This window comes from Dermacentor variabilis, chromosome 9 (assembly GCF_050947875.1).
Source record: "Dermacentor variabilis isolate Ectoservices chromosome 9, ASM5094787v1, whole genome shotgun sequence".
In the NCBI taxonomy this organism is placed as follows: domain Eukaryota; kingdom Metazoa; phylum Arthropoda; class Arachnida; order Ixodida; family Ixodidae; genus Dermacentor; species Dermacentor variabilis.
In genome coordinates, this window is record NC_134576.1 from 116867520 (window position 1) to 116881855 (window position 14336).

Genomic DNA, 14336 nt, shown 5'->3' on the forward strand with positions numbered 1-14336 from the left:
CCTGAAAATTGTTTACTAACTTCAAAGAAAAGAAAGTGACAGATATTTCAGTAAGTGGATTAGTAATTTACAAAGTGTTGTGTTGCCTTCAGATAACTTTTTAAAAAAAGATTGATTAAATCGCTTATTCAATGCGCATTATATTTATTTTTCTTTGCATAGAGGGCGTCTCAGTGTGTTAGTGAATAGTGTTACTGTTTAGGTTTCCTCCGAAAAGTGAAGAAAACTAACCGACGAAATGTAACCGGATTTTTAGAATCGGGAAAGGCTTGCTGGTATGATAACAACCACTGTATGATGCCATGAATGCGTTCAATTTAGCGCCTGTCGCGCTCTTAGCAGTAGTCCTATGATTGTGTCGATGTGGTAGTTAGTTAGTAGTTAGTTATTCAATGCCTTGCCTAGAGACTCGTTCGGTAAAGTCATTGAGTTTCCAGTGTGAAACTATGGGTAAAGCCCCTCCATTATGACCATTTTTCACTGGCCGTGAATACCATGGAGGAATCCACGACCTAATGGAAGTCGTCGCATAGCCCGTAGAGTTTCATATACTGTAGAAAATACTATGGCATAGCTGGCATCAACGTTGGCCTGCGTAGCGTCGTGGTGGAATGATTCAAACTCGGCAAACGTCACATCCGGTTTCTGCCGTTCTCCTCACGCGGCTTCCGGTTTCCTTCCGCAACTTGTGGGGGGGAAAACAGACATGGCAGCGAGGAAGATGGCCGCTTCCACGGTGGTGCAGCGAAACCTGCCGTACCTGCGACAGCAGTTCTTGGCCGCGCTGCAGACCTGCAGCGCGGTCGTCAAAGTGCTAAGCCTGGCCGTGTTCCTCTGCTACTTCCTCTCCTACAGCCAGGTCGCGTCGAGGGCCGTGTGCGTCACGCCGGGCTACATCATACCGCCCAGCTTCTGGATATGGACCGCGTTCACGCACGCGTTCTTCGAGAACAGCGTCTGGATGGTGATCGCCGACATCGTGACCGTCGGACTGTGCGGGAAGCTCATCGAGCCCCTCTGGGGAGCCATCGAGATGCTCACTTTCTTCGCCATCGTCAACACGAGCGTCGCGTTCCTGTCGGTCGCCTACTACATCGTTCTTTACTCGATCACCTGGAACCCGGACTACCTGTTCGCCGTGCGAATCCACGGGCTGGCCGGCTATTGCGCTGCCGTCATGGTCGCGGTCAAGCAGATCATGCCCGACCACGTACTGGTACCGTTGCCGTTCGGCAAGATCCGCAACCGAAACGTTCCCCTGACGGTACTCCTGGGCTCGATCATACTGTGGGCATGTCAGGTGCTTCGAGGCACCTACCCGGTAATGTTTGCCTCTGGCGTGCTGTCGTCGTGGGTCTACCTGCGCTTCTACCAGCACCACAGCAACGGCAGCAAGGGTGACATGGCGGACCACTTCACGTTTGCTAGGTGCGTGTCCTTCGCGAAGCCGCGGTTGGCCTTCAGAGAAGTATGCGTGCCCGTGACTTGTGACGGTGCGTGGTGGTGACACAACTAGAGGGGGGGTGTGGTAGGCGCGCGCTGTTCGCGTCTTATCTGCATGTAGCTGGTAAAATCATCGACGTTTGTTTTGCCGTCTTTAGCTAACCGATGCACCTTCTTTTGCCGAGGCTCGGAGACTTCAAGAGCGGTTGCAAGACGACGCGCTCTACTGAACACAGCGTCCGTTTACGTTTTGGCGTATTGCAAGATACGCCAAAGCCTGTGTCGCACAGATATATCTGCGACGTGCAGAAAAGCTCGACGCTGAGCGAGTCTAAACGTAGGCTTATCTGCGGATCTTTTATGAGGAAACTGTTTACTCTTTAATATATGAAACAATCTAAAGGGAGTTTCACCTGCGTACGCATATCTTAATTTCAATATTGCGTTGGTCGTGACATATAACGACAGCCGCTACATTTACGTCCGCGCTTATAAAACTACATGCGGAGGAAGTTGATAGGATTGCTTAAGGCTCTCCCACAGTTTGCCTACGCAGCCTTTAGTCATGCTATTGACTGTTTGTGTGTACGAGGTGATTGTGCTATTTCTTCTTTGCGTTCTATCTTCACATATCTCCATTGCTGCTGTGTAGGCTCAAAGAAGGCGCAGATATGATTCACAATCCTGCCTTTCCTCTCTTAGCTGAGTCCATCTAAACGTAAATGGCAGCGATTGTGCAAACGCAGACTAAATACTAAACATGCAGACTTTCCCCATCTCGCAGTGCTGCATTTTACGTTGACATGGTAACACAGGCAACTCCAAGAAACTGATTCCCCCTACGTTTCTGTGTTTGAGACTACCATTATATGTGCATCATGGGCAACATTCCAAGCATTGGCAATATGCATTGCTTGTGTTTATTTTCAAAGAGTTTATAGCTCAGTTTTCGGTAGACTGTAGTTTTGAAATATATTGGTTCACGAAATGCTTTGGCAATTTCTATATGACAGGCAAACCTACTCTTGGGCTAGAATGTAACGTGAATAGGAAAGAAGGCCCATCAAAAGTTCAAAATGCCTGTTATGCACAATTATTGAAAACCACGACATGACATGGTTTCATAACATACCAGCATCAACATCCTGTTACCTAAAAATTCTTCAAACACACTATTGTCACACTCGTTGACAAGCCTGGAACAAAAAAAAAAAAACGGTATTGCAGTTTACTTCATTTTTACCCTTGATGTTTCATAACTGCCTATATTCGACTTTTCTTTTTCTTTTTTTTACTTAAGAGGCAACGTTGTGGAAGCTAAAAGTCTCACTCCATGCATCTTATAGTGCAGTGGCTTTTTAGCTGCTACGCTTTCTGTGGAATTACTTCACGTATTACAACTTGATAATGTAAGGTTACATCAGATCACATGTTATTTGTTCGTCATTGAAATGCGTGATGTACTTTAAAGTGTGTGATGTCACACAGCCATATTCAGTGTGCTTTCAGCATGATATTCAGAAAATAGAAGTTTTATTGATGAGCCCCTGACCCTGAAAGTAACAAAAATAAACTTCTGAAATGAATAATTTATCCCTCTATGAACCGGTTTGGTGTTTCCCTTTCGCATCTATGTAATTGTCATAAGGTGGTTCTCCCGCAACAGTAGCATGCTATTGTAAAAATTTCTCTCTTGCCTTGATACAACCAATCTTAGGAAATTGCAGACCATTGCTAAAACTTGCAAAAGTTTGCCATATGTCCTTAAATTTCTAACTCATACTGTACCCCAGTTGCAAGTTAAGAGCTTCTGTTAGCTGAGCATAGCATAAAAAAGAAAAAAAGTGCCTCAGTGAAGCGTAAAAATTCAAAAGTTGGTGACATTGCTGCTCAAGAGACTTGGAAGTGCAGAACAATGCTATGGTTGGCAGCACGCTAAACGTTCGTCTTGTTTAATTGAAACAAGTGTCTGCTGATACGAGCACGCAATCGCTCAATTAGTTGCTCAGTATATCAGTCATATTTATTTTTCTTTAATTGGCAAAAAGGTTTTGCAAAAACGCTTGCAGCAAATCGAGGGTGGATTTTTCTAAGGAGACTGCACTCCATTTCTTTACTCACCTTTTCGTGCTTTGTTTCTGCTCCACGTGGTACTCCATTTACGTTATCTCAGGTGGGTTGGCTGATTGTGAGCAGCGATAGATGCGGAAAGAATAGAATCAAGCATGATAAATTGTTACGTTGTACCTGGCCATACCTCTAGTGACGGAAAGGCTAGCTTCGATTCATTTTCTAGTACACAAGCAAATTATAAACATTGCAGGATATATCTGGTACAAAATGTACATTTACAGCTACTAGGGTGAAATTCATGCGTGTTCCCTTCTCCCCACCCTTTCTTTTTCCCCAACAGTTTCTTTCCAAACGTGCTCCAGCCTCCCATCGCTCTGTTCAGCAACCTCATCTTCAACTTCTTTGTGAAGATCAAGCTGTGTAGGAAGCCACCGCGAAAGTACAACCTGTCCAGTGGGTCTGCATCCACCGTCACCATCAACCTCCCGGGCACCGATCCTCAGGATGCGGAGCGGAGGAGGTAAGTCCTGGAATTTCAGTAGCGTGCTAGTACTAGCCTGCGGGCCAAAGGTTTAAGGTTAACAAACTCGAAATTAACCGGAGGACATAAAAGAAAAAAATGTCATCCACCTAGCGAAGATCCACTAGGCCAGACAAAAAGCTCCGTAGTTGTCCTGGTCCGCAATTTTCGTCGTCCTGGTTTTCGTCCTGGTCGTCCTGGTCCGCGATTTTTTTTCCTAGTTGTATTTTTCTTCAAGTGCGAAGCTTTCTTTCTGAGAAACCTGTATGGGTTTTCTTTGTAGCTTTGTTTTACAGTCGATAAGTGACAATATTTCCCTTTCAGGCTGCAGATATGTTAGGGCAAGGAACCGCCATACTAAAAAATGGGCTTTGCTTTTGAAAAGTAAATTAGAGGCATCACTTATGCAGCCATTGCCTCTTACATAGAGAGCGTTAAATAGATCCAGTGCTACAGAGTGATAAAAACCTGGATTCAGTAGTGAATCTCGAGTTCCTAGAATGTAGCAATCCCTTTAGTTCATTTTCTTCCTTTCTTATCATCCACTACTTGCTGGTGACAACACGGGCAGTGTGCCATTCGAACCACTGATGAAGCTTGAAAAGAAACGGAATCAAATTGTTACGTTATCATGACCCCAGTTTTTATCATTGTGACTTCTTTTAGTGGTACACCCGCAGTATGTCTCCGTGTGCTTACGTGTGTATGCTTACATCCTTGGCTTCAGGGGAAAAATAAACTAGTCATGAGTAGTACTCTACCTTGCATTATCCATGTGTGATCGTGCTAGTTTGCGCTGTTATGCCTTCCCTACACACGAAAGAACTAGCCCGGCAAAGAGTTCTGTTAAGCTTGTAAAGTGCTCCTGATGAAGCTAGTCTACAAGCACTGGCTTTGGAACAATACTGTCAGACCATGTGATGCTCGGCACAGCTTCTGCCAAACTGCTGCTCTCCTGTCGCAAACAGTGATGTTGGGATTGTGCCATTGAAGGCCTCAAAGGCGATTGCAAAATGAGTACACGCAATAAAAGCGCAGTAGCCTGAAAGCTGCCATGCTTCCACCTCTGTTGCTCCACCTCTAGTACCACCAACTGGAAACTCTTTTAAAACTAATGGTGCATTCTTTCTTGCTGTCCTGCCGCTCGCGTCAGTTTAAACGGAGCAGCTGCTCCTATGCTTGGAGAGGCAGAGCTGCCCCTGTTCCGAAGCGAGTGATTAGTTTAATGTTGTCATTCTGGCCAGTGACATTGACTAGGTTGTTCTGGCTGACATCGATTAGCTGCCATAGGGACGTGCAAGATAGCAGTGCGCGTAAGCTTGCATTACAAAACAGCTAGCGACCTGCTCATTGTACCACTTGAATCTGGTGTTGCTTTGTTTGCGTGCGGTGCCATGCAACCGAGGCAGACATTCAGCATGGCCTCAAGAGGAAGCTGTAGCTTCAGACTAACTCTTAATTTCTCTAATCAGATGTGTGCGAAATGCAATAATTAGGCAACTGCTATGGTGATTTAAGTGAGCTTTGCTGGGTTCTGAGAATATTAAGCTATTATACTTGCTGTTAAAAGTAGTATTTTGATTGAAAGACTCAAATTTTTTTAAACGAATATTGCCATAATTTAGCAAGTAAAAACTGTTTGAAGCATAAAGTTTGCAACTTCATAACTCTGTGCAAAGAAAGGATAGCAAAATTTTGCAAATTCTCTCAGATTGTCTGAAGCAGACAAATATATAATATATCAGTTTACTGCTTTACACGAAGTTGTTTACATTATCTTTGCCAAAATCCTATAACAAGATAATAATACGAAGAAATATTATAGTAATTAGGGCACTCTGAAGCTTGTCAGTACAATCGAAATTCAATATCACCACCTATAGGATATAACAAGGTAAATCTGAAATGTTTCGTGCCAATATTAACATGTAACGAATATATGCTTATATTTGATACATGTTATACATCATTTAACAAATATCAGGTATAATAAAGGCATTCTTGTGTCACGTGTGAGTTCATTCTAACAAGGTTTTCGCTGTGTTTCTTCTAAGGTTTACAGGACTTGGACCTGCATCTAATGCCAAAAAAAAAGTGTCAGGTTGCAAATTCCATTTGGTTTGCCAGCATCTCAGATTTGACCCAACGAGCGTCTTACGAATCCCAACACGCAGGCAGATAGCGCTGCGCGCCCTGAGCGAGCGGCTCACAAAGGTGGAACAGCAATGGCCGCTGCTCTCCGACGAGGACCAGTCCTCGACAGCCAGCAGCAGCACGACAGCGGCGCCCTCTCTGGGCACCCCGCTGCACCATCAAAAGCCGGGCCCTTCGGGCGAAGGGCCCGCATCATCTCAGGTGGCCATCGCCATTCCCAGCCTACCGCCGCCGTCTGCGCGAGAGGTGCCCACCAGCCGCGAGTCGCCGCACGACAGCTCCGCCAAGGCACAGTCCTTGCTGGATGCATGACCCTCGACGAATTGAGCGGCGTCCGTGTGGGTGATTGAGTGGAATCATGCATCTGTGAGTGCTCAATCCTCGATGGCCTGATTGCTTGCTGCCAACTCGAGCCAGCTGGATACTTGAAGCACCTACTTAGAGGTGTGGAGTAGAACTTGTTGGCTGGACGAGTTGGTCGAGATCTAATGAATACAGTGTTGTACTAACAGGAAAATAGGCTTAGGAGGGAAAGTAAGAAACGATAGGTGTGGCTTTGGCGAGTTGATTCCGCGTCATCACAACCAGCAGGTAACGGGAAACAAAACACACAGGATGACGAGGACAGCGCATGTCCCACTCTTCTTGCGTGCTTGTGTCTCCCGTTGCACACTGGTGGTAACAACCTGCTTGAAGACCCGCTGCGGTTTCTCAGTGGCCATTGTGTTCTGCCGCTGAGCGCTAGGTTGCAGGTTCGATGCCCAACCTTGGCAGCCGCATTTCGGTGAGGTCAGGATGCAAGAAAATTCAATTAATTGGATTTAGATGTCTTGGAAGAAACCTAGGTGGTCTGTATTAATTTGAACAGTGTCAGACGGGATAAACGGATGCAGGTATAATGAAGGCATTTTCCATGTCGGATGTAATTCGTTATAGCAGGATTCGACTGCAATTTATGGCCATTTGTTCATTGTTCATCATCTCGGTTTTGTGCTTCAAAACAATACCAAGAAAAATAATCATTCAGAATGCCAGAACTAATTTACTGGTGGTAAATATCACACTGTCCAAGCATAATCTACATTCACAGACACACATTTTGTAAATTGCCTTAATTTAGCAAAGCGAAGAACAAGACTGGTTGGTATGACATTGTGCATCATAACCTTATTTTGCACCATTAAAGCCTTACGTGGTATGACATCATGGAAACTGCACTAAGTACAGTCAACTTCCATCCATTCGACAGTGATGTGACCAAGGAAATTTGTGTAATGAAGCAAGAGACAGATAAAATTTTGAAACACCGCTGATGCACCTGGAAATATCTGCCCCTATTTCAACACGACCCCAAATCATGCATGCACCCACTTTTTATAGGTTCAAAGTGGGGAAACTAATGTAGAAATGCCATTAGAGCTCCCGAACAAAGTAGAAATCAAATGCGCACCTGATTTTTTTAGCAAGAAAACTGTACCATGCCCCCAATTTTGGTAATAGGAAACACAGGAAACCAGCGAATTTTACCTTCGCAAAATGGAAACTTATCGATCTGCTGTCCACCGTCACCACTTTGCCGCATGCTTCCATTTTCTCAAGGTCCCAGACATGCCAGAGCTACGCTGCGTTTGCCTGGCCTTGTGTGAGTTGCGAGAGAATGATCTTGGGACTGCGCCTAAATATTGTGGAGGAGCACACACTTTGCTCCGTTTGTCCCTAGACCGAGCTGCTATGCGCACTGTGCAACGGTTGTGGGTAAACATACTCCTTAAACAAACTCATTTTCCGTTCGTGTTTCCATGGCACTGGGCAGAAAGCATTGCACTCATGACTGCAAGGTCATCGATTTCGCAGTGCCAGTGTGTCATTATTTATTGGTCTGCTGCCACTAAACTGGCACTTACCTAACCTGCACCCTCCCCATCACTGCGCACCAAGTCGCTCCGTCTCAGGCCTGGCATTTTTCCAGTTGACTTCTGCAGTACATGTTCTTGTTTTCTTCTGCTTCACCGCCAGACCTGACATAGAGGGTTCCTGCCAAGGGGAGCAGAGCAACCCGGCGTGCAGCTGGATGGAACAGGTTAGGTAGATGCTGCTTGTGGGGGTTCCACTCTGCGTGCGGCTAGGGCTGAAGGCAAGCTCCGGATCTAGCCCCACGCAGTCACTTCATGGTACTCCCAACCCGTAGCGCTGGAATCGCGGCTACGCCGGGTTCGAACGAATAAGGCAACCAGCGGTGTCAACGGTAATAACGTGTATTGCAATTAGCAATAATGAACACTCGCAGAGGGACGTCCTCTCAGTAATAGTAGTAAATAGGCTTGCCTCGTTGTCTGGGTGGGTCAGACAAACGAGGTCACTCACGGGATGCGGCAGGTGCTTTCGTCCAGGCGGCAGGTGTCCGGCGTCCCAAGAGAGCGGGTCTCCCCCGGTGGCGCGCTTTTATGCTTTTTTACCTTTTTGCGAGGGGAAGTCCTCCTCGCCCGCCGGATACGTTTCCCTTTCCCGTGAGCCGCGTAGGGGAAGAGGGGTACGCGCGTCATCAGAGCGACTGAGAAAGGGAGAGCGCGTAGTGCTTCTCTCCCATGTCTACGCCGGCCCGACCCGTCGCCACGTGCGGACGGGACGCCGCGGGTACGCGGGAGGAAATGGAGGCGGGTGCTCCCCACATGCTTTAGCAGCCACAGACCAATGAGTAATGACACATTGTTACTGTGAGTTTGTTGTATTGTATGCTTTGCCATTATGGGACTCTGTATTGGTTGTTGTGATCACGTGTGGACGGAAGTTAAGCAGCAGTTCTTGCGTAGTGCGCATTGCCATCAGCCAGGGACAGAGTGAAGCATTCCCTTCTCTTTAGTACTTGGGCAAATGCAAATTTCGAGAAGCGAAATTCTCCGCATTTCTCTCTCGCGACTCACACATAAGCGCAAGGGTCGGGCAAAGGCGGCGCATCTCTTTCGTGTATGAGCCCTTGACAAAACAGAAATATGCCACTTTATCGCTGTCTATGAAGAACCACATGTCGTCCTCTGTACAGTCCTAAGAGCATTTGATATTTTGCATTTATCGGATGCCTCTGCAACAATTGCAAATGAGGCAGTGGCCCACGCCTAGACTAACCATTCCACACGCTCATCCCGCAACTCAGCGACGTTTGAATGTGCTGTCATAATCAGACTCAAAGCAATGTGTTGTCGTCATGCTATGCATGAACTTGCTCTGTCACCATCCATGATCAGCATCTTGTGATGGCAAGGCTGTGATAGTAGGCTATTACGCTGCGAGTGCAGTTTTGGTTTCATATTGAATTTTACTGCCCAAGCAATTCTCGGGTGATTCCTCTTGGGGAAAAAAGTGCAAATTAGAATCGGTTAAATATTGCAATAATTAATTGTGAGATACCATTTTTGCTTTAAAATGTTCCTGTGTGCCCTAAGTGCCGCCAAGACGGATGCTGCCATTATTAGAGTCACCACCGTAGTCATCATTGCAATCAGGCGTGTGCATAATGACAAGCCAAGTTCGAATTATCCAGCGAAGGCTGATTCCAGAATCAAAATTACAAAGGTTTGGTCCCATAGAAATGTATGGGTGCTGTCCAGGACCTTCCGTCAGGACCAGATTAACTGAAAAAAACCTGTTAACCATAGTAAAATTAATGTAAGTGTACTGTATTATGAAAAGGCACACAAAGAGAGGGAGGAGCACATCTATGCTTGTTGTTTACGTGTGTGCTTGCACGGTTTTCATCTGTGCCTTCTAGTAACAGTACTTAGTGCACATTTTATGCCATTTGTCTAGTTAGTGATATTATGTATTAAAGGCAGTTACTTGTGACCATGGGATGCTTCACTTCTCTAACAAAATGTCTGCGAGACAAGTGTGCAGCATAAATTAGCTGCAGTGTACTCCTTCAGCAAAGCTGAGTCATGTCGTGGAAAAATCTGTGTACTACCCGCGATCTTCAAGGCGTCTGATTCATCATCATCATCATCAGCCTATTTTATGTCCACTTGCAGGACGAAGGTCTCTCCCTGCGATCTCCAAATACGCCTCTCCTGCGCCAACCGATTCGAACTAGCGCCTGCAAATTTCCTAATTTCATCGCTCCACCTAGTCTTCTGCCGTCCTCGACTGAGTTTCCCTTCTCTTGGCGCCCATTCTGTAACCCTAATGGTCCTCCAGTTATCTACCATTACACCTGCGCATTACATGACCTGCCCAGCTCCATTTTTTCTCTTAACGTCCGTTAGACCATCGTCTATACCCGTTTGCTCTCTGATCCAAACCGCTCTCTTTCTGTCTCTTAACGTTATGCCTAGCATTCTTCGTTCCATTGCTTTTTGCAAGGTTCTTAACTTGGTCTCAAGCTTCTTTGTCAATCTCCACAAGTCATAGTTTTACCCCATATGTCAGCACGGGTAAAATGCATTGAAAAGCACAGTGCCAAATTTTACTCTTGTATTTCAAGCACGAAGCTTCATTAGCTAGCCGATTCTAGTTGCTTTCTAATCCTTGTTGTTCTTTTTTTCTTTCATTCTTTTTTTCTTTCAGCCCATCCGAAAGACTGGAGACGGATGAGCAAGATGTCACTCCATAGTCACACATTTGTATATAGACTGTCAATGTGAAAAAAGAAACACTGAAGAAAAAAAAAAGTTGATATAAGGAAAGGGTTGCACGTCATTCCTATACCCTTCACCTACCAGCTGAAGACGGGAGCTGTGTACAGAAGAGACACTCAGTAATTAATGAAAATGGCTTTGGTGTGTGTGCGTGCATGTGTGTGCATGAAATAAACAATTGCTCTTTCTCGTCTTTCTTTTAGGATGCGTGCGAAGGAGCGCACGTGCTAATGCTGCACAGACTGCCTTTACAGGTGCTTTGGAATCCCATTGTGTACAGAGAGGCGTGTATTTAAGAAAAAAAAAATTAAGAGAAAGGCTTCCTGAGCGAAATAAACAAGTGTTGTTTCACAATGTACAAAAGTGTTCTGGTGTGATGTGTGCTTCCTGTTTCCAACAAGGGCTACTGCTACTGGCACGGCGAACGATGCCCGTCATGTTCCGTCCATTGCTGCGCTGAGCTCTAGTTACGGGATTATCGGCATGACCGCAGAATCGGGTGGTGCGACCCTCTCTTACGGTTGGCTAGACCACTATATGGCTCTCTCGCTCCGCCGGATCTAAAAATATCGTGCAGCGACATTGTTATCCACCACCAGATGGCACCGTCATCCCAGGATAATAAGGATAAGGGTGGCACATAAGCAGAAAGGAACCAATGCGATGTCGAATAATAAATTTCCAACGACAATTCTGATACTCCCTAACGCGAATTTTGAGTGCAGCTGTTTAGTTGTTTTGAATTCGCGGTGTATTGTGGCAAAGAATTTGATTCTGAACGACGGGGTGCTCTCGTAGAGGCACTGAACCTCTGTTCAGGCAGCTCATTTATCAGAAGCGGCAGACGAAGCATTTCCACAGGGTTGCGTCGCTCATTGTTCGGAAAGAAAGCGTGTACACGGGAACACGTGGCTCGTGCAAAGCGCATTCCCTAGCGGCGGCGGAGTGCGTGTGTAGTGGGTCCATAGCCCATGCCATCGCTTTGTTACCGTGCTGGCCGCATGCCTGATCGCTGCCACACTCCACTTTCCGCCTTGTGGTTCCACTAGGTTCTTCTGCACTCTCTGCGTTCGTCCTTGCACCTTTTCGCTGTCGCCGCTTTTTCAAACCCCTCTGTGCTCCGCGTTATCTCTCATCTTTTGCTGTGCTCGTTCACTTGGTTACAAGTGGCACCGACGCTTGCAGCAGGAACGGGCGCATAATAGCTGCGTTCTGAAACTGGTACGATTGCAGAATGGTGTATAATGATGCGCTTGTATAGATAGCAAAGAGTGGAAATAAAAGGTAAAACATATCATTTGTATAAGAACGTAAATATTATGCTGAGGTGTGGGCACCACGCCATCACCCCGTTTCAGAGGGGAAATCATTATCATCTGACATTTGAAGGGGATGCTCATATCATAAATAGATAGCATCATTAAGTGAAGTTACCAGCCATCACGACTTTTCAGGGAGAACAATTTTTATAAGAGCCATTCAATCCTCCATCTAAAGAAATCTGGCCAATGGTCATTAGGTGTACAGTTGCGTGAGAATATGCGCCACTGACGGATGAGGGGGGTTTCAGAGGAGGAGAGAACATTTTATTGTTGAGCGTTCAGCGAATTAATGAGCAGGTAAGGTGGTCATAGTCCAGGCCACCTCTGTCAACATACCTGATAGTAGCTAAGATGTATGCTGCTAGAAGATGGAGGTAAAACTGGATGTCGTAAGCAATAAGCTCCTTGCTGCGAGTGAAACGTGTCTCCCACTTGCACTGGCTGTAGCGGTTTTCCTGGCAATTCTCACATCATGTAAGACTATGCAGGAGTCTACGCGACCATGCAAGACAGTCTTGCTCAACTTACCTGCGACGTAACCTAGAGGTGTGGGTGGCAGACGCCTTGACACCATGTGGGCTATTCTGTTCCACCATTTCTTAAGCCTAGATGTGAACTACCTGCACCCCCCCCCCCCCCCTTGCAAACCCGGGGTCAAATTTGGCCATATTGTCGAATTCTGTAATGGCATTATTTTGAGCCAAACAGAAAGGCCCTAGGGGCCCTCTGGGCCAATCGTAACTGACAAGATGGCAGGCTTGACTGCCCAGATTGGCACCTTCGGCACACATATCCTACCTCCGGACTTTGGTGCTGCAGCAGTAAATGTTATCTCTCTGTAAAAAAATCTCTAAGTTAAGCGACTTGGCAAGTGTGTTTGCTGTATTGATGTATAGAAATTTGGATCCTTCCTTGGGGAAACTCGGACGTACCGCGTATTCGGTGAGGTAACACGCAATGTCCGTTATCCGACGGTCAATATTGCCTTTACCTTGTTTAGGATAGTGTTCGCGAAGGAGAAGAAAACGACCCCTCGCGCGCGCCGAGGCAGCCTCCCGGGTGCGAGCCACGGTCCGTGGTGTGGCCGGCGGGCGCGCTCTCCCACATTCCTCGGCGGTGCCTCGTCTCTGCATCCATCCTCGATCGTCGACTGCAAAATTGCGCCTGAACCCTGCCGCGCCCGCACAACATGCACCTGGGGGTCATCGAGATGGCTTCGCTGGACGCCCTGCCCGGCACGAACTCCTGCTCCGCCGCTTCTTCCTCGGCCTCTCGCAAGGCGGCGGCGGTATTCAAGGCAGCAGCGGCAGCCAGATCCGCCGCCAGCGCCGCGGCGGCCGGATCGGGCGACGTCTCGGCCAAGACCGTCATCAGCGTTTTCGTGGTGCTGGGCGCCTTCCTGGTGGTCAGCGTCGTCGGCGCCGCCGTGACGTTCGTCGAGACGCAGGCCAAGGACGCGAGGAACCACAACCACTCGGCGCCCTTGGTGGAGTTTATCCAGTTTGCGCCGAACGAGACGCTGCCGGCCCAGCATCCCGAGCTGCAACCGGCGCCCGAGCGGCTGCAGCGACCGGGATCGTTGCCGCCTCGTCTGGAAGAACGTTCGCCGCCGCCGCTCCCCACCAAAGATGCCAAGATGGCGTCGGATCGCGAGTACACCAGCGACGCGCCTTCCAACGGAACGTTTTCGCTCGGCAGGATCCTCGACGCTCTCGCGGCGGGCAGAGACGTCAGGATGGGGGCAGAGCGCCTGTGAGGCACGTGTATGCCGGCCCTAGTGTTGTATCATGCATGTTAGTTAAGATGATATAAATGCAGGAGACGCCATGTTTTAAAAACTTGCTTTTCTGTTTCCTTCTTCATTAGACGCTCGCCCAGCACGTGCCACCTAAAGGCGCGGTAGGCGACGTCGACGTACTATGTACAATTTTGGGCCACTTAAAAAAAATATAAAGCATATGTCGCAGTTTCGCCTGCGAAAGGCGAAGCATCGATTGCAAGAGCAAAAAAAAAAAAAGACAGCTATACGAGGTAAGAATAGTAGTTTTATTAGCCGTATCAGTGTCCTTCGGCCGTATAAACCTAGCTGTAAAAATTCGTTTACTAACTAAATTAACAAGCATGGTGTCACGCGCCCACTCGTCAGAACGCCGGAGTGAGAAATCGCAGCAGCTGCAGCGAGCGAATTGGCCTTCG

General features: G+C 47.2%; 1 protein-coding gene across 1 annotated transcript; it reads left to right on the plus strand.

The window, feature by feature from the left end:
* The first annotated feature begins 68 nt into the window (after window positions 1–68).
* Window positions 69–11181, plus strand: LOC142557341 (transmembrane protein 115). Its single transcript, XM_075669101.1, has 4 exons — window positions 69–1428; window positions 3857–4036; window positions 6211–6556; window positions 10748–11181. Exons 1-3 carry the CDS (start codon window positions 707–709, stop codon window positions 6500–6502), a joined length of 1194 nt encoding a protein of 397 aa, XP_075525216.1. The 5' UTR covers window positions 69–706; the 3' UTR covers window positions 6503–6556; window positions 10748–11181.
* Window positions 11182–14336: the final 3155 nt, after the last annotated feature.